We start from the raw sequence: 27,271 nt of genomic DNA, 5'->3' as shown, positions 1-27,271 counted from the left end.
TACCCTCCTGGTTTTTGTCTCTTAATTTTTCCTTGTTTATGTATTGTTACAGCCCCCCTCCAAAACCCCTAGACTGCCTTGGGGATGTAACAGTAATAATAATAACATTATCAGAGGTCAGCTTTGATCTCACAGACTCATTGCAGTCACTTGAGCATTAGTGGCAGGTTTTTCTTGATGAATAAAAGCATTTCTACTTTTTCACCACTCAGGCAACTTCTTTTCTCATCTACTACATGTCCAGCCAAGCTAAACAGGCGTTCACTTTCAATGCTTGTGCATGGGGCAGAGAGATGGGTTCGGGCAAGAAGAGCAAGATGAGGGAAACGATTTTCATTGAGCCTCCAGTAGGCCAATGGGTCCTGGCTTCTTCTGATAGAAACTTCAGATAGGTAGTTCTGTACCTGTATAGCTGAAGGACTGGCCAGCTGTTGGTCCTTATTCATGCTCTCCTTCAAGATTTCATCATGTACTGCAAGCAGTAGACTACACCTTTTGGCTACAGGTACATCTATGTCAGAAGGCTCCAATTCAGAGGATGTTCCTACAACAGGCTTCTCATCCACAGGTGTACATCTGGTCTCCCCCTCTGCAAGTTTGGCAAAAAGGAGCAGTTTCACTTCGTCCTTCACCTCTGCTGAGAAGTAGCAATTCTTGTACCTAGAGTTGCATAAACGAAAAGATAGGTTAATGACAGAGGTTTGTATACATGATCAAATGTATGATTTTTATGTAAATAAAGAAATGTATTCAATCAAGTACTTTTCATTTTTAATTTAAGTAGGCTAAAAGTAATTATGGCTAGAAAATAGAATATTCATAACTACTTGCCTTGGATCAAGAATAGTGGCCAAGCTGTAAAGGAGTTCATGCTCAATGTTGCTGTATCTTCTCACAACAGCATCCAGCAGAGTTGCTTTGGCTGTATCCATACCATGGTCCGTGCTTGATAGCCTTTCCAGAAGCCGCTTGAGTGCAGTGACGGCTGGGATGACATCTGCTGCTGTAGCTGTTGACGAGCTGATCTCCTTTGTGAGTTCCTCAAAAGGTTCGAGGATGGTCAGCACATTGTCCATTACCTCCCACTGGTGTGTAGTGAGTGTGGCTGGTAACTCGTGCTCAGTGGCATATAGGCCAATAGCACGTCTTTGCTCCAACAGCGATTGCAGCATGTAGACAGCGGGGTGCTGTTCCACCTCGTTGAAACATCTTGTTGCGACTGCTTCCTGGGCTGACCTAACTGTGTTTGTATGTCATGGAGTCGGGAATAGGCAAGCAATGAATGCTTAAAATGTGCAACAATTCTCCTCCCTGTTGCAACAATGTCTGCGATGCTGCGCAAGCTGTCCCTCGTTTACAACACACTGCAGTGTGTGTGCTATGCAGGGTAAACTTTTCAAGTTAGCATCATCCAGTGCTTTGCTCATATTACGAGCGTTGTCCCGTAAAACAACGTGAACTCTTGCATGATCGATTTCCCAATGGTCCAAAGTGGCCTTAAACTTGGCGGATAAATTGGCAGCTGTGTGAGACCCCAACATTTCTTTACAGAGTAAGAGTACTTGATGACGTTCGAACTGTTCATCAATCCATTGTGCAGTAAGACTCAACATGGACATTAAACTTACATCAGAAGTCCAGATGTCTGTTGTAAAGCTGAGTGTCTTCACATTGGCGTTTAGTAAGCTGCGGGTGTGCCTCGAAACTTGGCCGAACAACTCTGGTAATGCAGTGTCTGAGAAATATCTTCGACTCGGCATATTACATTGTGGGCTCAAGTGCTGCATCAATTCTGAAACCCTGGTCCTCAACAACAGAAAATAGCTGGTCATCCAATGCTATGAACTCCACAAGTTTCCTTGTAGTAGCTTTGTTTTTTTCATTGGTCATAAGAGCTAACAGCAGGCCACTGATTGACTCTTTCCTTCCGCTGGATTTTGCTTTCGCCTTAGCTTGATTGTTCTCTTCAAATGTCAGCAGCATGGTGGTTTCTTAAATGGCGAATGAGGTTTGTAGTATTAAAGGTTTTGGATGTGGTTCCACCCCGACTAATTTCGGCCTTACAAGAATTGCAAATTGCGAGCTTTTCATCTCCTTCTTTAACTATACAATATTTCCAAACCAACGACATGGCTGCTCCTGGTGACCTGTGACGGATGTGCAAACACAACCTGGTGGGCAGGTCTTTCAGTCAGCCGCCTGTAACGGCAGATGAAAATGGAACAGTAACTGATTTTAACATTCTTGCGGAGGTAGATAGATCGGTGGTTAAGATCGGTTTCATATGTAACTATCGGCCGATCACCAATCACCCTAAATTAAGGAAATCGGGCCGATCAATCAGCTGGGCGATTTATCGGTACACCCCTAATTTTATATATTTACTACATACAGACATAGATTTCAGATGTTTATTTTCTGGTAAATTTAGTGACCAGTGTTGTATAGTAACAAAGTAAAAATACTTCACTACTTTACTTAAGTATATTTTGGAGTACTTCATACTTTCCTGGAGTATAAACATTTTTGATGACTTTCACTTTTACTTCACTATATTTCCGAACTTAATTGCGTACTTTTACTCCGATACATTTTCAATGTGTGGTTTAGTTACTCGTTACAAAAAAGCGAGAGAGAGAAACGCAAGTGTTTTGACCCCACCTACTGATTAGCAAGTAGGCTACCGAACAAAGTCGGTAGCCTGCTTGCCTGGGCTTGTTCATCACCACCAATAGGATACACCTGTTTCGCTTCTCCCATTAAACACAAAGCAAGTCTCGCAATCAGCAGCAGTCACATGGAGGAGGAGACAGAGACCCCAACGACTGCAACTGCGTCGGACACGGCTCCAGGGGAACCACCAGCTGGTGATGAGAGCCCATGGCCTTATTTAAACACAATACACGCTTTCGTGGGTGTTAAAGATGCAGTTTATGTTATTCCTGCCCGAAGATGTGGAAATTCTCTTACAAAAACTCCCCGTCCAACTTGAAGAAACACATCGAGGTAACGTCTTATGAAATGGTTATAATCCTCCTGTTTCAGTAACTATAGCTTGGTCACTAGACACTACTGTATTGTGAAATCTTGACCATAAATGAACTTTGTTTGGCATTGTTTCAGTTCCACACGTGGTGTATTTAGCTTAGGCCTAATGTTGACTGTAGCAGGCTACCTAGACTCCTCTGTTCAAGGGGGGACAGAAGCCATAGGGATAGCAATTTAGACTAAATTTAACGAATATAGGAAAGGCATGCAAGTTCAAAACCAAGTTTACAGATGCCAATAAGCTGCATTTCCCTCCCAATTCTTTTTTTCTTTTGCATAATGACCAGCTGTGTGCACCACCTACTGACTGTAGCATTGACTGATTCACTGATTTGTGAAGTAGAGTAATCGTAACAGCTCTTTTTCTTCATGTTGGCCGCATTTTCTGTACTATTTATTTTTCTCATTTTCAGCACTGACCTTACTTGAAGGGAAAACTTAAGGCTTACAAAAACTTTGTATTTTCTGTCCTGGAGGGTATACTAAGAAGCTGGTTCAGTTGTAAAGCAGGTTAAGTTAACCTTGTGCTATAGGTAAAGCACCTAATTGTCTTAACTAAATGATGCCTGCAGGTATATCTATTAGCAGGTTTAATTTTGCCTGCACTTGGTTGTGTACATTATTTTAAGTGTATTTGACAAGTTTAACAAAATATAAAAAATGTCATTCAAACTGCATTTGCTTTGTTTTACTTTTTACTTGTACTTTTCATTACATTACTTGAGTACATCCATTTTTACAGTAATTTCCATACTTAAGTACAAGAAGTTTCAGATACTTTAAGACTTTAACTCAAGTAACATTTCAGTCAGTGACTTCGACTTTTACCAAAGTCATATTTTGGAGAGGTACTTGTACTTTTACTTGACTCTGAGATTTCAGTACTTTATACAACACTGTTAGTGACGCTGCAGCCAGTTTGTGGAAAAACAAGATGAGACACATCAGACTCAGCAGGGAAAATGTGCTTAAAATGGCCAATATGTAAAGTAATTTGGGCTTCCTCAACTCCTGAACACAGCCATAGGCTGATGATCACTGTCATAACTGATGCAGTATTTCATACTACAAGAGTACTGGCCTAGTACTGAGTACATGTAATGTACAGTACAGAAAATTTAATTATGATATAAAGTTGTTTCTGTTTTAAGATTTTTAAGAGTTCTTTTTTTCCTGAAAAAATGTAGTGTCTGGTCACAAATTACAGTGGAATCAGATGCCAAAACACCATGTGCTGTGCTAAATAATAAATAAAGTCTGGGTTTTCATATGGTAATTGAAAGTGCTATGACAAAGGGGGGAAAAAGATATTTTCTGTTAATGACAAAGTAGGAATAGGTTCAGGATATTTTTAAAGGGACATTCAGAGCATGGAAATTACCTGCCATCGCTGTGAGAAATGAGAATCTGGCTACATACTGTGCCCAGGGCTAACTACAGGCTACTCTTGTACAAAAGAAGTAACTGTTATGATATGCTGCCCAAAAAGAAATACTGATTAGTATTCCAAAGTAGAAGATTTTCTCAAGAACTTATGTAAATACTAAGGCAGACACTAAAAATAGTCAGCTATTCACTTTTGAAGAGCTATACTCATAATGAACCCTGGCATTTTGGAGTTAGACGATGCCTGACCCTAAGTATGGTGATTTTAAAACAACACAGACAAGAGACAATATATACATGTAGGCCTGTCACAATAAACAATAAACCAATTAATCGGATAATGAATTAAAAGAAACTCAATAATTTTAATTTGTTTGATTGATCCTTTCTCTTGCTCTCTCTTTTTTTTTTTTTTTTTTTACCAAAAACTGAATGATAAAAGTCTTTAGTATGTGTGTTTGGTTTTTTGAAAGATAATTTTGTTTACAGAGACTTCATAATAATTTTTTTTGTTGTTGTTTGTGTTTTCTTTCTTTATATTGGATATTCCAAATGTCTTCCAGTTCCAGTGTTTAAATTTAAAGTTTATTGATCTTTGAGAATGTGTTCTTGCATTTTTAAGCCATTATTACTATTATACTACTTAAAAATGTTCTTAAAACAACAATGTTATCGTTTATCACAATAAGTTCCAGGACAATTTATTGTCCGGCAAAATTTGTTATTGTGACAGGCCTATCTATATGTCTGCATGTGTGTGTGAAATCATCATTTGTCCAGTGTTGGGGCTTTCTTACAGGCAATAGCAACACAGGTATTTCAGTCTAGATATCAACAGGGCACTGGCAACCTTTGTGAAATCATCAGAGGTGGTGCATGGCTGGCCTGGTTATTGCTACTCAGAGACCCAGGGGCATCCTTTTCAGTAGATAGTCCTTATAAGAGAGAGACCAGTCTCTGTTCATACTCATTGTGAAAAAGAAACAGAGCAGGATTGGCGGTCAGATGTCAGAACACATCAAATGTGTTTTTCACATTGATCTTTCTCGTCTTCCATTTCATAGGCTGACTAAAATGTCATGCAACCATTTCCAGTTTGTGATTACATCAGGGACTGAAGGGTAAAAAAAAAACAAAAGATGTACAGCCATAAGTTATTCAGACTGCCATCTGTTATTGATTTAATGCTAAAGTCCCTCTATACAACCACTATGGCTAAAGCTGTTAGTCAGATCATGCTGCAGTGTTCTGCATGGAGATCTTTGGGATTTCAATTGTACATTAAAACCTTATTTTGGTCTGAAAACATCAATAACATATCAAATTTTTTGAATGGCTTTTTAACAGGTCTCTGAGCTCAGCAAATGCTTACTACTGTAAAGTACGTCCACACAATCTACTAATAAACCTTTAGAAAGCTCCCTTATCAAATTTAGACAGCATATATTACATGGTGTCTAGAGTATTTGTGTTTGGCAGTAGAACAGAGGCGCGCATTCTTTTATTGACTACAGTGTTGCACCTTTAGATCCTACCCTGGTGAAAAATAAATACACTAAGTATGTTAAATTGTAGTATACTTAAGCATACTTTAAAAGATATTTAAATATATATTTTCAAAACACTTGAGCAAGTGTATTACACTTGGGCAAATACATATTTTGTTCACTTATAGTATACTTTTATTGAATATATTTCTTAAAAGTGTATTTTGGTACAATTATATTTAAGTGTGTCTAAAGTTATAATGTCAAAATTGGTACAAGCATACTTTTAGTATACTTTGTATATATTTATAGGTAGTACACTTAATACTTAGTATACTTAAAATGTACTTGCACAAATGTAAGTATATTTGAAATATACTGAAGTATTTTTTTCCACTAGGGTATACGTCAGCATCAATCCCCTTTGTCAAAAATGTTATTTCAACCTGAACAATGTTGAACAACTGGACCCAATCAAGCCAACAGCCAAAGGCTAACAGCTCAAGGCTAACAGCTAAGTTACCGTTAGTATGAATACTTATCAATACGGTTAAACATTAACGGTTAAAAAGGACATTTTAAAAGCTACAGATACAACAGCAGCCAAACAATGTCAGTGAAAATATTTAATTAGTAGAAAAATTGACAATATTGATAAACTAAACTAAAAATCATCCTGTGTGAATTAGGGTTAGTTAAAATTTTCAACGGCACAATAACGGACATTGTAAAATATTTCCAACGGTTGTTGAATAAATAAGACTTACAGGTGGTCGGGAAAACACAGCTATGTATAGATTAAAACGAATTATTTATTTGGACTATTAAAAAAAACAAAGGAAGATATGAAAAACGTAGGGATTGAGTTCAGTTCGACGTTCGACCAGACATTCAACAAGCTACCAGCTCGTGAGTCCGTTACTACGGAGACGGAGCTGAAACCTGCAATTTGTCACGTACACCACCAGGACCAGGCAGGCTACCTCACTTCAATTTCCATTATCAAGCATATGTGGATGGTCATTTCCATTAAAAATATAAAATTCTTATGTTTAGACATCAGAATTTAATTATTAAGGACTGAAACAACAACAGAAAACATGTTTACATATATATATATATATGTATATATATATATATAGACTCGGTGTTTTATGGTTTATCCTATCAACACACAACGCAGAAGTCCACCGGTCACATATGCAATACCTCCGATTGAAGAATTTATTTATCAAATTCTAGAGGAAGATTGGGAGGATTTTGCATTGGGTCACCTGGATGAAAGCATCAGAGAGAGGACCAAATATTTGGTGCGCTATCTGTCTTTTCAGATTTTGCTTTGGACTTACTTGAGAACCTGAAGTACAAATATGGCAACTTAAAAGCCATATTTGGAAACCTGGTTTCTCAGACCTTTGCCCAGGCTATGAGGATTGAAGAGAGTATTCAGACAGAGTGTACTGAGGTATTTAACATGTTTTTCCTAAAGCATTTTATATCGGTGATCACATCTCCTATGGATGAGGAAGACCCCATAGAATTTCTCAAGCTGGGTTTAGGGCTCAGTTCTTTGGTGCAACCTGTTATCAGTATTGTCCAAGAACTGATAACGATGAGACGTAAAATTGAAGCACTGAGAAAGTCCTATGAGGAATACACAAGAGGTATTGTGTCTTATTCTCAGACACACCTGAGAATAATCAAGGGGACACAGGACAACACAGAGGCTCAGAGACAAAGAAACTCAAAAATAAACGCACAGAAGACTCAAACCATGACAGAAAAGACACAATACGACTTTTTGTGAAGTCGTTGATGTGTCGAGGCATCAGGGAGTCTAAGACATGTTGCTGTCTTAAGTACCTGAAAGAGGCACAGGAACGCATTGTCAACAAAATCTGGGCTAACATTGAGGGACAGCCATTTGAAATCCAGCAGAAATGGCTTCCAAGCCTGGCCAAAAAGGTTTTCAGGGACCTAACTAAAACCTTGGGCTGTTCTGCTGGATGGACGCTGGCTTTCATGGAGCATCAGGTAGTCGATGACATAATCGTGTTGTGTCTTGTAAGTCAGCTTAAAAAGCACCAGAAAAAGAGAGGCGGTTTTATTACAAGTCTTTTTTCTGGTGCTGGTAAAATCTTGACACGCTATTTCACTAAATGAGGGCCAATAGTGTCATGCCTTCCAGTACCTTAGTCTATCCCAGCCCCATGACGCCCTCTGTTGATCCCGGCCCCAAGAAAGCCTGCACATGCCGCATTCGATTCCGGCGACAAGGTCTCTTAGCCATCCGCTAGTCTCAGGTATAACCTTCCTTGTTCGTCACGGCACCAATGTAGCCTTCCTCGCTTGGTTATTTGTCACCTTTTAGTATAACACAGAATGAAACATTCTTCACAATGTGACTTCTGACTGCATCCAAGTGGTCCCACAGCTCCACCAGCATCCCTCAGAATTCTTTATTTTTTTTAGATGTGATCGTATAGATTTTAAAACAGTAAAACAGTTGACAATTCCTCAAAAACAAAGCATTCTTATTCCAAAAATAACATCCAACAACACAAAACAGTAAAATAACAGACAACTTCCATAGCAGTTAACAGTTACAATATTCACAAAACAATCTTTTTTAATATATTCATTAATTTATACTTTGAACCCACCTAGTATGACACAGAATGAAACACTCTTCACAACGTGACTTCTGACTGCATGCAAGAAGCCCTACAGCTGAAAAATAAGCGTGATCAGCCACGAACACCAACTGGCGCAGCTCCCACTCATAGGGTCATATTTTTCCAGCCCAACCATGAGAAAACTTTACAAATTATATTCTTAGATGTTAAATGTTCTTACAGTATGTCGTTAATTGTTGAACTAGAAAAATATGACCCTAAGTAAAAAAAAAGTAGTGAAGAGCTGCCTCTCTCGCACCTACCTTCACTAGTATTCCTCAGAATTCTGGTGGGGGAAGCCATGAGAGTGTCTAAAGGACCGTTGCATGTAGTTACTCATCACACCACTAGGTGGTTCTAAACATATGCATCGATTAAAAATCTCATTATAAATACATACAATTAGGCCTGTCACGATAGCAAATTTTGCTGAGCGATTAATTGTCTCAAAAAATTATTGCGATAAACGATAATATTGTTTGAAGACCTTTTTACACTGATGTAATGGAAATGACGTAATAATGCATGTGATTTCCTGCCAAAGATAGATACACTTTATTTTCAAAAGAACACTAAACACTGGAACTGATAAACAAAATAAACAAAACAACCAAAAACAAAAACAAAATGGATTCTCAGTCTCCATTAACAAAAAATGTACTTGATAAAAACTAAACAACATAAAGCCAAAGTGGAAATAAATACTGCATTCAACCTAAAGACTGCAGATTATGAAGTCTGTATATTATGTTGCTCTTCAGTAATAATTAGATTTAAATGGAAAAGATGGGCACATCGACTACCTGATGCAATAGTTCACACTAACAACAATCTTAGAAAGTTGGTCTTTCTAAGATTGTGTGGTGTGTTATGGTAGATCGTTGTTGCCGCTCCGATCTAAATCAGGGTTTTTCCCCGACTGGGATCGTTAACGCAGCCTGTTGAATGTGACAGGTAGCCAATCAGAAAGCGCGGATTCCCTCAGTGCTTTCTGAGGGGAAATTACGTCGGGGAATCCCAAACAGCTGACACGGCGCAACCCGAAGTCCAGCGGACATTGGAGATGATATGTGGAAACAACATTAATGTTTATTGAACATGCAAAGAATATAGAAATGACAAGGGGAGGAGTTGGAGCGAAATTCCTACCGCAGTTGATAAACCCGGTAACTTTTCAGCTGTTCTTCGTTAACGTGACGTAAATAGGTTATAATGATTTTCATTCAGTCAGGACTTTACGCTGATGCTAGCCACATGCATTGCAGGTAGATTGTAGTAAAGCATTGATTAATGCCTGGTTTTAAAATTTGTTCACTGGACTTGTAGCCATTATTTTGTGCCCATTGTCGGACACCACACAGCAGGACCGAACCCGATCGAACCTTTATACCTAGGATTTCTGTCGGCTAATATGTGGTCTCAGGTTTTGAAAATGGGCCGACAATCCGCCGACAGCTCTAAGATCCTGTAGTGTGCGCTGGGCTTTACACTAAGGAAATTAGGAAGGGAGGAGTCAGTGGAGAGCACCGGAGCAGAGCCCTTTTTCATTCAGTGTCATTAACAGAAAGAGAAAAAGGCGGAAGAGACGATAATGGCGATAATTGAAATGACGTCGATAGTTTTAATTTATCGTACGATTAATTGATTTATCGTTTATCGCGACAGGCCTACATACAATTATTATTATTTTGGGTAAAATTTACATGCACACACACACACACTTTTCGCGCAGTCCCGGCGCGCCTCCAGTCGGCATGCCAGAGCCTTCAGCATTTATAAAAAAAATTTAGTATTACTCTGTCCTGTTTTTACCTTTAATTAAATAGATGCCTATTACTTAAGATGGACTGCACAGTGTTAGCACTGTTGCCTCACACTAAAAGGGTCCTTTCTGCATGGAGTTTGCATGTTCTCCAGGCGTGGGTTCTCTCCGGGTACTCTGGATTCCAATCACAGTCCACAAAAAGACTGTCAAGTTAATTGGTCTCAATAAAAACACAATGTATATCAACACTACAACATTCTAATTTCAAAAACAACAGTATACATATCTGTTCTCCATCTCCCATTTCCACCGTGCTCAGGTTGCGTCAAGGCAGCTCAGTAGGATTCCCCTCTGTGCTTACTACACCGCACTATATAGAAAATAAACAGAGATTAACAAATCAACCCATATGTCATTGTTAATCCCCTTTCTCAAAAATGCTATTTCAACCTGGACAATGTTGAACATCTGGACTCAATCTAGCCAACAGCCACAGGCTAACGGCTCAAGGGTAACAGCTAAGTTACCGTTAGTGTTTAATCGTGCTGATAAGTATTCATACTAAAAGTTAAAATGACATTTTAAAAGCTACAGGCATACAACAGCAGCCAAACAATGTCACTAAAAACATATAATTAGTAGAAATATCATTAACAATAATAATAAACTAAACTGGAAATCGTGCTGTCTGAACTAGGGTTAGCTAAAATTTTCAACGGCACAGTAATGGACATTGTAAAATATTTCCAACGGTTGTTGAATAAATAAGACTTACAGGTGGTCGGGAAAACACAGCTATGTATAGATTAAAACGAATTATTTATTTGGACTATAAAAAAAACAAAAAACAAAGGAAGATACGAAAAACGTAGGGATTGAGTTCAGTTCGACGTTCGACCAGACATTCAACAAGCTACCAGCTCGTGAGTCCGTTACTATGGAGACGGAGCTGAAACCTGCAATTTGTCACGTACACCACCAGGACCAGGCAGGCTACCTCACTTCAATTTCCATTATCAAGCATATGTGGATGGTCATTTCCATTGAAAATATAAAATTCTTATGTTTAGACATCAGAATTAAATTATTAAGGACTGAAACAACAACAGAAGAATATTATATATGTGTGTGTGTGTGTGTGTAATTTAGAAAGATATATTAAAATTAAAAACATTTTTTTTATAGGACTTCATTTAAGAGCTGAGTTCCTAAAATGATTTATAATCTCACATAGATGCAGCTGCCAACGGTATGATAATTTAAGCTTAAATTGCAAATGATAAAGTGATATTTTGCGGTATTATATCCCTAAACTTGCTATATTATTCTTTTGGTTAAAAGTCCTTTCATCTGGTAAAATGTACAAATGTTTCTTAATATTTTCATCACTTTTAGACTTATGAGAAAATGAATTGTCACATGCTACATGGGTGACATAACTACTTCCAGACCTGGCCCAGGTGTGGTTGACATCGAATTTGCCGTACCAGAGGTTTGTCAGATCCGGGCCAGCTCGGTCTGCTACGTGGGATGTGTCTGTAAAACATAATACTGACCCTTAAACTTGAAGTATTGTGTCAAGTTTGTTTTAGACTATGAATTTATCTTTGATATTAGACTTCTTTGGCATAAAGCTCTTTAAGTGGTCAATATATAAATGCTTGAAAAATTCAGTCTACTTACCTGAGACATTTTACGCTTTCACATTTCCCATCAATGGCTTCATGATCTGACAGATAACTATACCTGAGCTGTCGTAGTGGAGTCATGTCTTGTGCTGTGTCATGTCCTCTGTCCTGACTGTGTCCCAAAGGAAAGACCAAACAAAGGGACTGGTTCAAGAAATAGAATCTATTTGTTTGCACTCATGTCTTTTCTGCTACTAATTCTGTATATAAAAGCTTTTTTTTTCTTTATCTGAGTTTTCGAGTTAGATTTTGAAAGGATGTCTGTCTGGTTCATCTGTTTGCATGCTTTATCTAATCCTGCACCTGTTTTTTACTCAAACAAGCTTTGCTGTAAGCAAATCGATTTCAAATCCTGTACACCTGTTATGCTTGTGCACTGCTATGTATGTTTAGAAAAAACAATTCATGGGAATTATTATCATACTCTTAATCCTTATGTAGTTTAATATATCTTTGTAAAGTTGTCATGTTCAGTAGGTCTCATCTTGTCACTGTTTGGGCAGCGTTATTTGGCTACATTTAAAGTCTGAATGGCATGGTGTTGCTAGAACCCCTCAGTAAAGGTTTAATGCATACACAGAGCCAGTTAGCTAAATGTCAGTGACTTACATCCACAGTTAACGCCAAGTCTTGTTTAAATGTGTGGGGAAGTTTTTCAAATAAAACATTTGGATTTATCTGTCAATCAGCCAATGAATGAAACAGTACTTGCTTTTGTTAAATCTGCTAAATCAGTTTTTCATAACAAAAATTAAGAAAAGAAAGTTAATGGCTATCTTATAAGGGCGTAGTATGCTAAAGTGTTAGGGTTAGGGTTAGGGTTGATTCTGACTTTGTAAATCACACAAGAGTATAACTGATTTGCAAAAATAAATTTTACTTTAACTTTTATCAAGGTTGTAAATTTTTTGTTATTTTTATCCATTAAAAAATGGATGTTCATATTATGTTTATCTGAAATCGTGAATCTATGTGCAAAGACAACAATCTTGATGCATAACCTAAAGATGTTAAACGAAAATATTATCTGTAAGTCAGTCATATAGAATTGGAAAGTTTTTGCAAAAATGACAGTATTGTCATAAACAATGCCTTCTGATTAATGTTTGATATTTTTTCAACCTAAATATCAATTTATTTATACTCCAGAGTAATAACTTTTATTAAGTTTCTCTGTTATCTGGTGGTCCTCGAGACTTTTATGTTGTTTTGTAGTTATTATTAGCCTCATGTCTGAGCACCACAGCTGGTGAAATATGACACCAGTGCTCACCAAAGGGCTGCCTGATGGGGTACAATGAGAAAGAAACATGGTGGATTCAAATTTGCAAGAGCTTGAATAAGATAGTATGTTATTGCGAAGCCCATAGAATGGCTTAGTTCCTGTTGTGGCTTGCAAATGAGCGGCATAGAAACAGCCATTGGGGGGTTCATTGTCAAAGTGCAGCACTGACCTCAGGCCTTCAGCATGACATGCAAAAAAAAGATGGCAGTAGACAAGAGTCCCATGCTGCTAGCCTTTCACAAGAACTTGCATGCACTCAGCAGTTCCCAGTAAATATCAGGGAGCACATAATATGTAATTTGCAAGTATAATTTTTTTCAATGCATGGAGATACTTTGCACTTGCAGATTGTAGAACTAATATGGAAAATGTCCTATTTGAAGCTTCAAGACAGGAAGAGAAATCAAAGTGCCAAATGAGTTTCTCCTTGAATAATGCTCAACTGTAAGTTGGCATTTTTTGTTATTTTGAGACAATTAAAAATGTTTTATTTTGTCTTCAAATAACTTATTTGGTATTAACAGTTTTGAAAAGGTTACAGGGATTAAAAAAAAATCTTTTTTAGCTTTTTAAGAGCCATAATAAATGTAAACATTTGGATTACTAAAACAAGTTTGGATTACTAAAACTGTTTGGTTAAAACAACCAGATTATAGTTATTTTGCTAACACATTTCTATGTCAAAAATTAACTGCTATAAATTCTTATCATCCAGAACGTATAGCCCTGGATGGATATAGGATTAGGGGATTGCTTTGACTGAGGTCAATTGGGTTTCATCAAGAAAAGTTGGTTTAAACTGGCCTCTGTGCAATGTTAATGGAATAAGTGCATTGAAAATGGCAATGGACTAGCAAAGAAGTAATATTTTGATGAAACTTATATTTACTTGAATATTATTTTTGTAATAAAAGTCCTAAAAAGCACTGAAGTATTTGTATAACTTGGACTTCTTGTGTTTACAGGGCATCAACATTGTTGGACCTAGTAATGCAGAGTCTCAGCCTCATCTGCCTTGTCCAGCCATGTACCAATTGGATATTGTCTTGAAGAAAGGGAAAAATCTCGCCATTCGTGACCGGACAGGTAGGAGATCTGCTCAGTTTGTGAATTGATGTTAATTTAGAAGGACATTGTGAATATCTTTCTCAAATCTTGTCATCTGGCCAAAGGACAGTGACTCTACCATTGTCTCTTGTCAGTGTTACAAACAGCATAATGGTAATATCCCCACAAAATAAAGAAACACATACAGTTTTATGTTAAAAAAAGATACGTTTGTGGACTTTATCTATTGTCAAAAAATCTAAACATAATCTAAACAACTAAGGCTACAAAAACTTTTCTATCCTTAAGCTGAAATGAGTCCTCTAAGTTTCTCTGTATCAAAATAAGAAAAGAAGTTTGTCACTTTTTATTGATTAAGTTTGGTCTTCAGACAATGTAATATTATATGCTATCATAAATCACGTGACGGGTCCACGGTCCGTCACGTGATTTATGAACGTGATGAACGTTCAATCATGTTCAATGAACGTATTGCCTGGTGAGTCCAGGCAGTAGAAGTAGCCCACAGAAACAAAGAAACTTTGCTGTGCTAATTATCTGACACCACCAAAAAAAATGTTTTTGGCTTATTTTTGTTGTTAAACACCAGGGGCGATTCTAGGATCTATCTGACTTTTAGGGGTGCTTAGCCCCCAATAAGGCTAAGACCCATGAAAAGATATTTGCTGGTGCAGTTTTCTAAATCTAACTGCTTATTTACATACATTCACAAACAAAATAAAGAAATATGTTGTCAGTAATTCATAGAATAAATAATATTCATTTTACTCAAACATATACCTATAAAGAGTAAAATCAGAGAAACTTTAAATTTTTTCCAGAGGTGTATAAACTCAGTTTGAAACAGAATCTCAAGACCACATTTTACCTGCCAACATTAATGAGACATAAGCAGCTGTGGAGTGACATAGTCCTTGTGGGGTCTGCTCTAACAGAAATTAAAATAAAATCTACCTAAAACTATGCATCTAAAGTCATTAGAAGAACATTTTCCTAAATACATAGAATTAATAAACCTAAAACCAGTTTATTATCAAGGTAGAAGTTCAGTTTAATGACTAGTGAAAACTAGTCATTAAGCTGAAACATGTCATGTCAGTCTTATGCACAGCCCATCAAATAAAGTGTTACTGATAGCTCTATCTACCTGCCTACCTATTGATAGACCTATCTATTTATAGCTAGCTAACCTATGTAGTAGACTCGGAGAGAACTTATGTTTAAAGTTGAATTATTTAACTAATGGACAAAATTACAGACAATATGTAACTGTCTGTCAGACAATATCTATCTATCTATCCATCTATCTATCGTTTTTGTAGGGAAACTGGAGCACCCAGAGAAAACGTTTTGTTAAAATGACTTACAATTACTTAAACTTACTAATACCCTATATGCTACCTTCAAAGGTAAGGCCTCATATGTCTGACATAGCTAACGGACAATCTTACAAAGATGTTATGTAAACGATAAGTGAAAGCCTCTGTTTTCACAGACAGGCAGAAGAGAAAAGGAACGACTGGTTTGAAGAGCCATCCATCCATCCATCCATTTTCTTCTGCTTGTCGGGTCGTGGGGGCGGCAGCCTAAGTATGGAGGCCCAGACTTCCCTCTCCTCAGCCACTTGGGTTAGCGCCTCGAGGGGAATCCCATCGCATTCCCTGGCCAGCTGAGAAACAGTTATTCATTTGAGTATGGGAATGGATGAGAGTTTGACAATTTTTTTGTAAAACTCTGTTAACTCTGTTGGCAATTCTCAGGGAGGTGCACAGAGTTGGAGTTCAGTGAGGGAAGTCTGACAGGCTTGGTATTGCTAACTTTCTGACGACTCAGTAAAGGTCTGCAAACATTGCTGGTTTTTCTGTCATCATGTTTGTCGGCAGAATACATCGTTCTTCCCACACAGGACTTGGAGCAACTTCTCCTTGGTCTTGCTGCTGGCAGAGTCTCCTGAACTTCGTTATAAACAGGCTGTTTGCGTTTCTCAAGGTTGATTCTTTTACTACTTTCACCTCCACACACTCTTTCCAATTCAATTAAGGACAGCATGTCTTTTCTTTCAATCTCACGAAGTTCCTTTTTCTCCTGCTGTTTATGTTGTTTTATCTGGGAATCCCACAAATCAGTCAGAGACTTGGTAGCTGCAGCTTTTTACGCTTTTGCTCTGCAGCTTCCTGATGTTTCATTCTATCAATAACTTATCCTCCATAAAAGTCCTTTTCATATCTTCTTTCTTCTTTATAAGTGACAGTTGGTCGTACGCTATTTTTTTACATATTTCACGACTTCTGTCCTTATCAGGAATGTCACAGTCACTGTCATGATCTAGAACGACCGATTCATACTGAACATCTCTTCCTTGCTCAGTAACATTGTCCTGTGTCTTCAGGTTCTGCTGGGGCTCCTTCTGTCTCCTGGCTCCAATTTTCTCAGCTCGATATCCAGGAAGCACCCCTTGCCTTTCAGTCCTGTCCATTTCCCTCTACTTTTTCTGTTTATATTGATGTCTGGCAGCCAATTCATCAGCCAGAGGGTTTTGCTTTGGAGTTTTCTCTTGCTGCTGTACTTCATGTAACAATTTGGCATACTCACCCTTTTCCATCTTGTTACAAAGCTTTTTCTGTAAAAGAGCATCATAAGCAGCTTCTTTCTTCAATATATCCTCTAAACTGTCATCAATAGATCTCTTTTGGTCTTCTTTGTTAGGCTGAGTCTCATCCTGTCTCAAAAATATCCGGCTTTTCTCTTTCTTCTGTCTCCTCATCTCAATTTCCTCAATTTGATGCAGTCTATCTGACTCCATTATGGCAGCCATTTGGTGCCTTTCAATTTCAGCCTTTTCTTTCTTTTTCTGCTTTTTATATTTAATTTGAGTATCCCATGTGTCAGTCAAAGACTGTTTCATTGCACCTTTCTTCTCCCTCTCTTGTTCCTCTTGTAACTTCTGGCATAACTGCTGCTTAGCCCTCTCTGTACAACGCTTTTTCTCCAAAAAAATGTAATTGGGAGTTTCTTTCCTCTTTATTTCCTCTAGATTGTCATAAACAATCTTCTTACAATCCTCTTGAGATGGGACCTTTTCAGAAAGCCTCATCTCACGCTTGTGTTGTACAAACACTGATATAGACGGAAAGCCTTCATTTGGCTCCCGCTTAGCCATTTCTTTATAAAACATTTTCTCCTCTAAAGCGTCTTTGGCAACTTCTTTTCTCTTTAGGTCCTGTATGACGGGTTTCTGTTCTTTTTTACATTACAAAGGCTTTTTAAACTGTTTGTCATGTTTGTCTTTTCCAGAAACCTCGTTGGATTTAGCTGTGGACATGTTGGGAACTCTTTGTCTCAGCTGTCTTTCTGTCATTTTTCTTTCAGGTTCTACATCTTTTGTATATTTAGTCCAGTTTGAAAGAAAGGTGTTTAAAGAATCTTCCTGTTCTCAAAGTCGCAAAGGTCGGTTCTGTTCTTCATTTGGTTCTGTCTTCATTGTCCTTAGCAAAGGAATAATCCTACTGGGTAATCGACGGGAATCCATCTTCCGTTTCTGTCTCACGGTGAAAAGAGTACAATTCACTATAAATCCGCTGGGTCCTGCACGTCTGCACGATCCTAAACAGAACTGGACTGCACAGAAGGAAACGTCAGTCCAGTCTTCTAGCTGTGGCGGCGTTCCTAACTGACTGGATCAAAGCTGAAGTTGGCTTCCGATTGTAGCTTCTGATTCGGGAAATGGCTAAAGGGCAATTATGACAGAGGCAAAGATGTATTTGCTGAACATTTTTGTTCAGAATTTTATTGTACTAGGTACCGGCAGTCAAATTTTTTTCTTTAGATTTTTAGTACGCTAAATGCATTTTTCTTTTAAGTGTATTAACAGAAAAGAGCTGGAAATGTTTCAGTCTATTATGTCTAAAAGTTTTTGAAATTTTGGGGCGTAGATGTACCTTGTCACAAACCCACCTTTGAGTAGAAAAATATGGGATTTTTGAAAGCTGATTACTTAAAAAATAAATCATTTTGACACTTATTAGTAATGACATTCTTTAAATAGATGTAAATCATATTGCAAAACATGAAAATGCATGGTATAAATGGCTTACTTTAAAAATGAAGTTTCTTTAAAAAATGTTATTTTGAAAAATAAAACAAATTTCAAAGTTGACCCTAAGAGCAGACATGGCATTTTTGGGATACCATATTAAAAAATATATGTTGAAACCAAGCCCCAAAAGCTTAACAAGCTCAATTTTTTGTAGGTGTCTGGGACTGTTTAATAAAGATTTATTAGGCCACAAAAATGCTACAAAAGCTAATTTGACAGACGGAAAAAAATTCAAAGATTGACAAAATTGAGTATTTTTTGACCGCTCCTCAAATTTGTATCTTTCATCAGATTTAAATAAAACTTCTCTACTAAAGATAAATTAGGCTGCTGAATAATATAAAGTCATCCATTTTGGCCATCTTTAATAGTTTCATTGATATTAGTGGTAGGAAATAGGGATTTTTTGTTTGTTTTTTAAAATATTTCATTTTAGGGAATTTTTGACTTGCACCAAAATGTTTATTTTTTTATGCATTTCATTGAAACTTCCTTCTTAGATGTCAATTAGGCTGCTTCTTCAGATAAAAACATTCATTTACGGCTATATTTAGTAGTTTTTTTTATTTTGCTGACTGAAAATAGAGATCGTTGTTTAGATTTCTTTTTTTATGGAAAATTCCCTACTACCCACCATCTGAAAAAGTGCCAAAGAAAGTACAGTTTGTCATAAAAGGTGTCCAGCATATATTATTTCAGTGTAGATACAGTCACTTCATCATGCTGCCGCCCACATGATGATGCCCTGGGCGGTTGTCCATGCTGCCCAAGCGCCATTATAAAAGTAGACATAAACCTCTGTTGCCATAAGTTATGACAAGGACTTTTTTCATCATAATGCAGATGAAAATTAAATTTTTTTGGTTTGTGTTCTGATCTTTATTTTGATTTTTTTCTGGATTGTATTTTGCGTTGAGTTTTGTACATCTACTGTCATGAAGTGGTGGTGGTGAGGCAGACGCAGCAGACCCAGGATGCAGTGAGAAATGATGATTTAATGAACAAAAACCAAAACAGTCCACAAACACCGGGCAGCACGGCCGAGTGGAAGCCAGGGCTCGACGCCGGTAGCAACCGGTTACCAAAGGACAACACGAAGGACTAAGCGCACACTAGACAAGGACCCAACAGAGACGCAGAGACACAGGTGACACTAAATACACACGGGGTACTTAAGGAACGAGAAACACCTGGGAGTAATCGAGGGGAGAACAGGACAACACGGAGACACAGAGACACCGAAAACTCCAAATTAACACACAGAACATGACATCTTCTGGAATTCTCTCCTATCAGTTTCCCTCAGTTTTCCCTAAAATTTCATACCCCGTAAACAGTTAGACTTTAAATTATATTTATTTAAGCTGAAAACTAGTTTCAGAGAAATGAGACCGTGATCTCTCAGAAGATAATAAAACAATGTAAAACCTCCATTTCAAAATGGCACTCTTTAGTCACTTCCTGAATGTCAGTTGCTTCCTAGTAAGTTGGATTTTTTGTAGATCAATCTATTAAAACCCTAAGTTAAGCTTTAATTATCCAAGGATTATTTTATATCTTATGGCAAATCAAAACCAAATCACAGGTTAGCAAAAACACATAAAGAAATTTTCCTTATTTAAATTAATATCTGCACTCAATGTAAATTGTAACTAATGACAGTTTTATTTGCATCTTCTACAGTTACTATGACAACAGCAAAAAAAAGCTGCTCTGCCCTCTCCTGTACATTTTTCATCACTGATAATGAGCAGTGAGGTGCAGAGCTCACCTGTCCTGTTCTGTCCTGAGTCCATCGAGACAGCTTATTATGGAGAAAAGAAACAGATAGACCCAGGCCTGTAGCAAAGACAGACCTTTAGCAGAAAGAAAATAAGAAAATCCATCCGGTTATCCACGGGTTGAACAACAGCAATTAAAAGCAATTTTGTAGTTGCTTCATCCAGCTTGCCCCCGTACGATTCCAAGTTTACAGCCCTGCTCCCTCGCCTTAGTTTTCTGATTGCCTCCTTAGCAGTTGACCGACTTGACCAAAACCTAGCTAACAACTTCCCCTTGTTAGATAACGCATACTTGCACACCACACTTTTCGATTGTAGTACAGTCAGGACGTGAACATTTTATTTTGCTGTTTTACAGCAAATCAAAGAGGTAAAATAAGGAGGCAGATTTTGAATACATTTACTGGTTTGAATACATTTACAAACAAGAAATTTCTTGTTTTTCCGGAACGAAAAAATAATAATTTAAAGAAATTCTTTATAGGTAAAATTACTTGGGTACATCTGATGAACATAAGGAGGGGCAATCAGCTTTCAGCATTAAGGCACATATCTGTATCTTAGCCTTGTGCTTAAGATGTCTAAGCTGCTGATACATTATCCGCCTGCGATGTTCTGTTTTCTACTGCTCAAGAAGTGAGCATAAGAAAATCCTTCATCCCTTCTTATTTATATCACTGTAACATGCATTTTGCAGTATCCCAAGATTATAAGCCTTTTGCCATTAGCTTCGTTATTTTACTGTTTGTCGTTTGCATTCCTTAATAACCAACATTTTAAACATTTTTCAAATGATTATGAATGTAATTGAATGACAAGAAATAGGAAAGATCAATCCAAAACTGTCTATCCTCGGGTTGTTTCCTGTCATTCTCTGCCTTTTTAAATTTACGTCTAGATCTCATAAAATTGCCTTGAGTCATGAAACGGAGTAGATAAATTGTAGCAGGAGGAATATTATAGTTGTAGCCTTTTATCTAGAGAAAAACATGAACAGCGAGTGAGTGACTCATATTTGTCGTGTTTGGTGCTGTAGCCAATACTAGCTGTCAGGCATCTCCTTTAAAATGCCTTATCAGCAATATCCTCTCGTTTCCCCAGAGCCCTAACCCCTTCTTAGCTGTCATGCCCTGGATGAAAACAGATTACCCTCTGTGTGGCCCACGTTTTCAGTAAAACACCACATGATGAAGCTTGTCACTAGTTTTTCAGTTTTCATTCTTGCTGTTCATTTGTGTATATGTGTGGGTGGCTGAGAATGTAAACCTCAGGTCTCGACCATTTTCTCATAGAAGTCATCCTGCTTGTACCTGTAAAACAGCTGACAACCCAAAACAAGACTTAAGTGTTCCCATTTTTAAAACTTTGAGGTGCTTAATAATGAATCAGCTTCGCTCAGGCGATTTTATGAAGTCAGATGTCTGGATACAATGCATAAATGCTCAAGATGGTAGTGTCTGCTTCTGCAAATGTTCTGCATCACTGCCTCTTTGCCATTTTTCCTGACAGTTCTCTGTCTTGGAGACGGTACCAGTGAAAAATGTGAAATAAAATCCAAGCAATGGGGTTAAGTGGGTCTATATAAAGTGCCTTATAAAATGTTCAAATCCCTTTGGCCTTTCCATTTTGTCAAGTTTCAGCTACAAACTTATATTGATTTTTATTGGAATCTTATGTGATAGACCAACATGAAGTAGGACATTATTGAAATGGAAAGAAAAATGCACATGGTTTTCACATATTTTTACCTAGTAAATCTAATAAGTGTCTTGTGAATTCGTACCATGTTCCGTTAAGTTTTTGCATCGAAACAAAATAAAAAGCATCTTGATAAAGAGATAGGATGCATCTGTTTGCACTTTACTTTCAGAAAAGAATATAGCGGCTTAGTTTACAGAAGTATTATGTTATTGAAACAAACTCCCAAGCTGTGAATATCTAAGGAAGCACTGTGCAAGTCATCAATAAACACCACAAAGAGTGTTTAACTGTAATGTTAAGTAAAGATGGGACTCATTAGAGCAGCAGCCATGAGATGTGGTGGTTCTGGAGAAGCTGAAGAGCTCAGCAGGGCAAACCTATTGACAGAACAACTTATACTCAAGCACTCCTCAAATCTGATTTGTATGCAAGAGCAGCACTCAAAGCACACACTTCCCTTTGTACAATACGGTGTTAGCAGCACTGTACTATGGGAATGCTTCTCCTGAACATGGACAGTAAAGCTTGTCAGCTAATGGAGTTTGATACAGTGTAATCTTTTTTTGAGAACCTGACAGAGTTAAAAAGACTTCACACTTTATGTATAAGCATACGTTAGCCTTTCAGTTACTGCCAGAGCTACAATGGAGCAACTTAGAGCAAAGCATACTCCTGTGTGAAAATGACACAACCCAGGCCAAATGTGAATCACATCTTGACTGAGTCTTGTCATTGCATATATTACTAGAATGTATATGCTACTTTCCGATGTTTTATTGTAAAATATTTGAAAGCCGGTATTTTCCTTCCCCTTTAAAATTATGTACTACTTTGTGTTAAAGGTGATAGTTTATCGTGTTGGAATTTTTTCCAACACGATAAACTGAAGTTGGTAGTGTGCCATTACTATGGAAACATTCAAGGGGTGTGAATACTTTTGCTAAGTTTTTAAAACAGCACAAATAACTACTTTGTATTAAACTATGAAAGATGTTGCATTCAAAACAAGATGACTTTATTCTGGCCTCAAATCAAAAGAAAAACATTTTGATTATGCCGGGTGTTTTGTGTTTTCTTTTGGTGTTGCTTACACATTAAAGATACGTGACCAAACTCTTTACACATGGCATATACTTTCCCCTTCTGATAATGTTGTACAACTTCATTCTCTGCAAAAATAATAGGCCATACACCTCAAAAGAAGTTTTGAGATGTATGGAAAGCTGTAATTAATTGGCTTCAATAAGCGATTTTTACAAGCTAAAGTTAACAGTATTAGACGGATGCATACGGATTCACAAACACCATTGTTTTGCTGGATTGCATCTGTAGTCAAAATGATTGCAAGTCCATGACTAACGCATCTCTGTGCTTTTAATTGTGCAGAGTTCTAGTTTACCATATATTCCTTATTGAGTTCTTGTGTTTTTATTAACTGAATAAGCATTTATCCACTCAAATGCGTGAAAGGCAGAGTTTGATGTATTTTTGTCTGAGCCAAGGCTTTTAAAAATAATGTGTTCTGATTTTGTGACTGTGCAAATTCAAATTTTTCAAACGTTGTGCTGTAAAAATTTTATGAACAAACTGCACTCCTTGATGCTCATTGTTGAAGACTGAATTGCTGTAGATTGGGTGTCCAGAATGGTATTTGCCTAAAATTAAGGAAAGATCAGAGAACAAGTATCCCTTAGCTTTGGTTTTGGCATTAATCATCCCCTTTTTCTACTTAACCTTTTGTGTAATTTTTTTTTATACATGCTTTGCATTATCTTTATGTTCTGTCGAGCTGCAGAAAGCTGAATCTAATATGTGATTGCATCTTCCAACTCTGGTTTTAATCACAATCTTGTTACATTGTGTTAAAGGTTAATTTTGGGGGAAATTTGATTATCTTCATCACGGAGCCTGTAATTACTCTATCTCTGAGGCAGGTGTTCAGGTAAGATGCCAGCATCTTGCGGTAGAGTGTTTTGGTCCTGACTCCCGTACACAAAACATCGTTTACACCAGACTGCATTCTGGGTAATGGGAAACCCTAGAGCTGCAGCCATTCATCAGTCCTGACACTACATGAAGCGCTGGAACTTTCTCTCACTATCTCTCTCTTTCTCATTTTCTCTTTCTCACACACATAAACGCACACACACACACACACACACACACACGTGTGAATCTGTCCTTAAGTGCAACTCAAGCATGACTGAAGGTTTTATGTGGATCTTTACATCTCTGGTGCTCTCTTCACTGACAAGTGCCAGTCAGCCTCGTCCATATTGTGGTTCTTAATAAGATATTTTGACAGGTAATATGTTGGTGTAGGTCCTCCTACAGTTGTTATTGAACAGCTAGTGATAGGTAAATAGGTTTACTTAAGGTCAGAGGTGAGGTAAATCATAGCCACTTGTAGTCCACTCGTTTGAGTTATAGAATTTAAATTATTGCATGAGATAAAATTTTAAATCTTACACATGGTATTAATTTTGGTAATTTTATATATTCACTGTGAAACAGACACATCTTGCAGTTTCTTCATTTTAAAATTTTATCAAGTTTGTTTTATTTTGAAATTATTTCTAATGACGCAAACGTAATGTCTGCTTCTTTCAGACCTCCGATGTTTAGTTCATGCAAAAGATGGTCAAGTTTTTTTAAATAATCTTTATGGTTTTACCTTTGACCAGACTATACATTTTATTTCTTTTTGGAGACAGATTTTGTTTTAGCATTTTTTTTAAAATTCAGGATTTAGAAACATGCATTCTACTGAAACCACTGTGCTTGGGGTGGTCGGTGACATTCTCATGTTTACATCATGTGGTTTTACACATGAACCAGTCCTGGTTCTGGTAGGTCCTACCTCTGCTGCTAAGCATCGTCTTCCTGAATGTTTTTCTGTGGATCGCAACCTATTGGAAACCTTTCATTACCTAGGCTGTTTTTCTGTGTGCGTTTTGGCTTTGGGTCGGATACCTGGGTTATTTACATGGATTATGTCCCCTGATGCAGAGAAGGTTTGCCTTCAGCAGAACTGCTGTTTTGACCTGGGAACACAAATCTTTACCCACCGCCACAGAGTCACTATTAAAACAGTGGAATCAGAATAATAAAGGACAAATATTACATTGTTTGGTAGTGGTTTAATATTATAATACAATATTTTTTATAATCTTAAGAATGTAAGTGTAGGAGAAAAAATACTATTTCCTGGCCATGTACGAAATAAAGTTTACTTATCTATTTACTATTTATTTATTAACTTATATATTTAATTCCAAATGTTGGTTATGTTTATATAATATCCATATTCCCTTCCAAAACACAATAAGGTAACATTTTATCCACAGGTATTTTTAGATCATTTTAGAATGAAATGTAATTGCCTGCTAATACATTATTAATAAATAATTTAGACACTTTTTTTCTGGCCTTTGCTCGTAAAGAACTATTGCTCATTAATAGGGAATGAATAGTCCAGATTGATGATGAAAATAGGGAAGTTAAATATTTAACTGTTTCACTCATTAGTGTTATAAAGGAACACTGACATGAGATCATGTTTCGCCCCGCAGTCACAAATTAGCATATTTTATAAGTCTGTTAATAGAAGGTTTCGCCAAAACTATGTTAGAACATTTTTTTAAATTGTGGCACAGCTTTACCTGCTGCAGGTGGACGCCTCTTCTCAAAAACAATTGTCAACGTGTTGAGGTCAATTTGTTTGATGATTATAAACATCTAACTATGACAAAAATGCAAAAATATTAGAACTCTGTAAGGGGGAACATACACTACACGCCTCTGTACCTACAGGGGAACATATCACACAAACAGTTATCATATCTGTGTGATTTAGCTGCATTTCCACATTTCACTTAGCAATATAACACATGTCCAGTTCAGTCACAATAGTGGAATACAAACTCTGTGTATCTTTAATTCACAGGCTATCAAATACTAAATACTATGCAAACACAACTGAAACTACAATTAGATTTTTTTTCCAGGCCAACTTAGAAAAAACTATCTTTTTGAATTTTTAGATTGCATTTAGCTAAGAACGACTCTTATTCTGCAAAAAAAAAAAAAAAAATACAACTTTCAACATCAGCACAGCAAAAATAAAAATAATGCATCTCAGATGCTGCTACATTCATATAGCAATTGGGCAATTATACCTTTACATGTTTTTAATTAATGAAGAGGAGAATATGATATGCAAGATTGTTTTGGGGGTTTTGGGTTTCAGTTGTAGTTTTAGCCACCTTTGCCCCAAGTGCACTTATTTTTGCTAAACATTGCAAGTTTGTTCCTCGATTCAAACATAATTAATCATTAATGCCTTGTGAGATTTCAATGAGAACTCTATCTAACAACTTCCCGCAGAATCCCGCAAAGCCAAGTACAGCTAAAAGCTTATGGTAAAATCAAAACCCTTCATCTAATGTGAAGCTTTCATTGCAAGAGTGAGTTGAAACTTGAAAGTCTAATTCTTTCATTTAAATGCTGTGGCAGTTCTGGGAATGAGCAAAAATCCAGGTTAATTATGCAAGAATACATAACACTTCAGACAGAGCTAGCAATAACAGAGCTTTCATCTGTTCTCCCACATTTCTGAAGGGAGATGACGAACCAGTTGAGTTGTTTTACAAGCAAGGGGCTTTGAGAGGAAAAGGGAAATGTTTTAGCGAGTAAATGTTGCAGAAGCTGATTTCACTGCCAAATGCATAAAACAAGATGCTGACACTACCAGTGCCAGTTTCAACTAAATAGAGCAGAAATGGAATTTGAAAGCTTTAGTTTTAACCATTAGGAACAGTCATACCCCGTTCATGCTTAGAAATAAAAAAAACGTAGGGTAGGATTTTATATTTAGTAGAACCTTGCTAATACTGAGTAACACCCCATTTTGTTTTAATTCTTTGTTGAATTGATTTAAGATGCTGTTGGAAATATTTTATAGGCATTTTGTTTCATATTGACTTGATAGCATCGCACAGTTGCTGCAGACATCCTGGCTGCACATCCATGTTGTAAATCTGCCAATCTGTTTGAAATGCTTTTGTCTCATGATGGTTTCATGTTTTCAGTATTGGTGTGTCGATCGCGGATCACTGCCTCTTGTTGTCACAGCCTGCTGTGTAGCTCATCTCCTCGGTCCTTCAGACTGCGCAAGCGCATGGCAACAAGGTTGGGCTCTTTGCGCCTGCCGCGGTGACGTCACAACCGCATGCCTAAATGCGGCTCTCTTTTTTCCGCTTTGAGTTACCATGACAGCTAGAAAAGACAAA

General features: G+C 37.3%; 1 protein-coding gene across 4 annotated transcripts in view; it reads left to right on the top strand.

Annotated features, from left to right (window-relative positions):
• mctp1 (multiple C2 and transmembrane domain containing 1) overlaps positions 1-27,271 on the top strand; it is a 155,031-nt gene that overhangs the window by 35,773 nt on the left and 91,987 nt on the right. For all 4 annotated transcript variants that reach the window (XM_023343778.1, XM_023343779.1, XM_023343781.1 and 1 more), the window contains one exon: positions 14,300-14,420. In XM_023343778.1, the coding sequence (XP_023199546.1) occupies positions 14,300-14,420 (121 nt within the window). The remainder of the gene's footprint in view (positions 1-14,299; positions 14,421-27,271) is intronic.

This window comes from Xiphophorus maculatus, chromosome 12, assembly GCF_002775205.1.
Source record: "Xiphophorus maculatus strain JP 163 A chromosome 12, X_maculatus-5.0-male, whole genome shotgun sequence".
Classification (NCBI taxonomy): Eukaryota; Metazoa; Chordata; class Actinopteri; order Cyprinodontiformes; family Poeciliidae; genus Xiphophorus; species Xiphophorus maculatus.
This window is presented reverse-complemented; position numbering and strand designations above follow the sequence as displayed.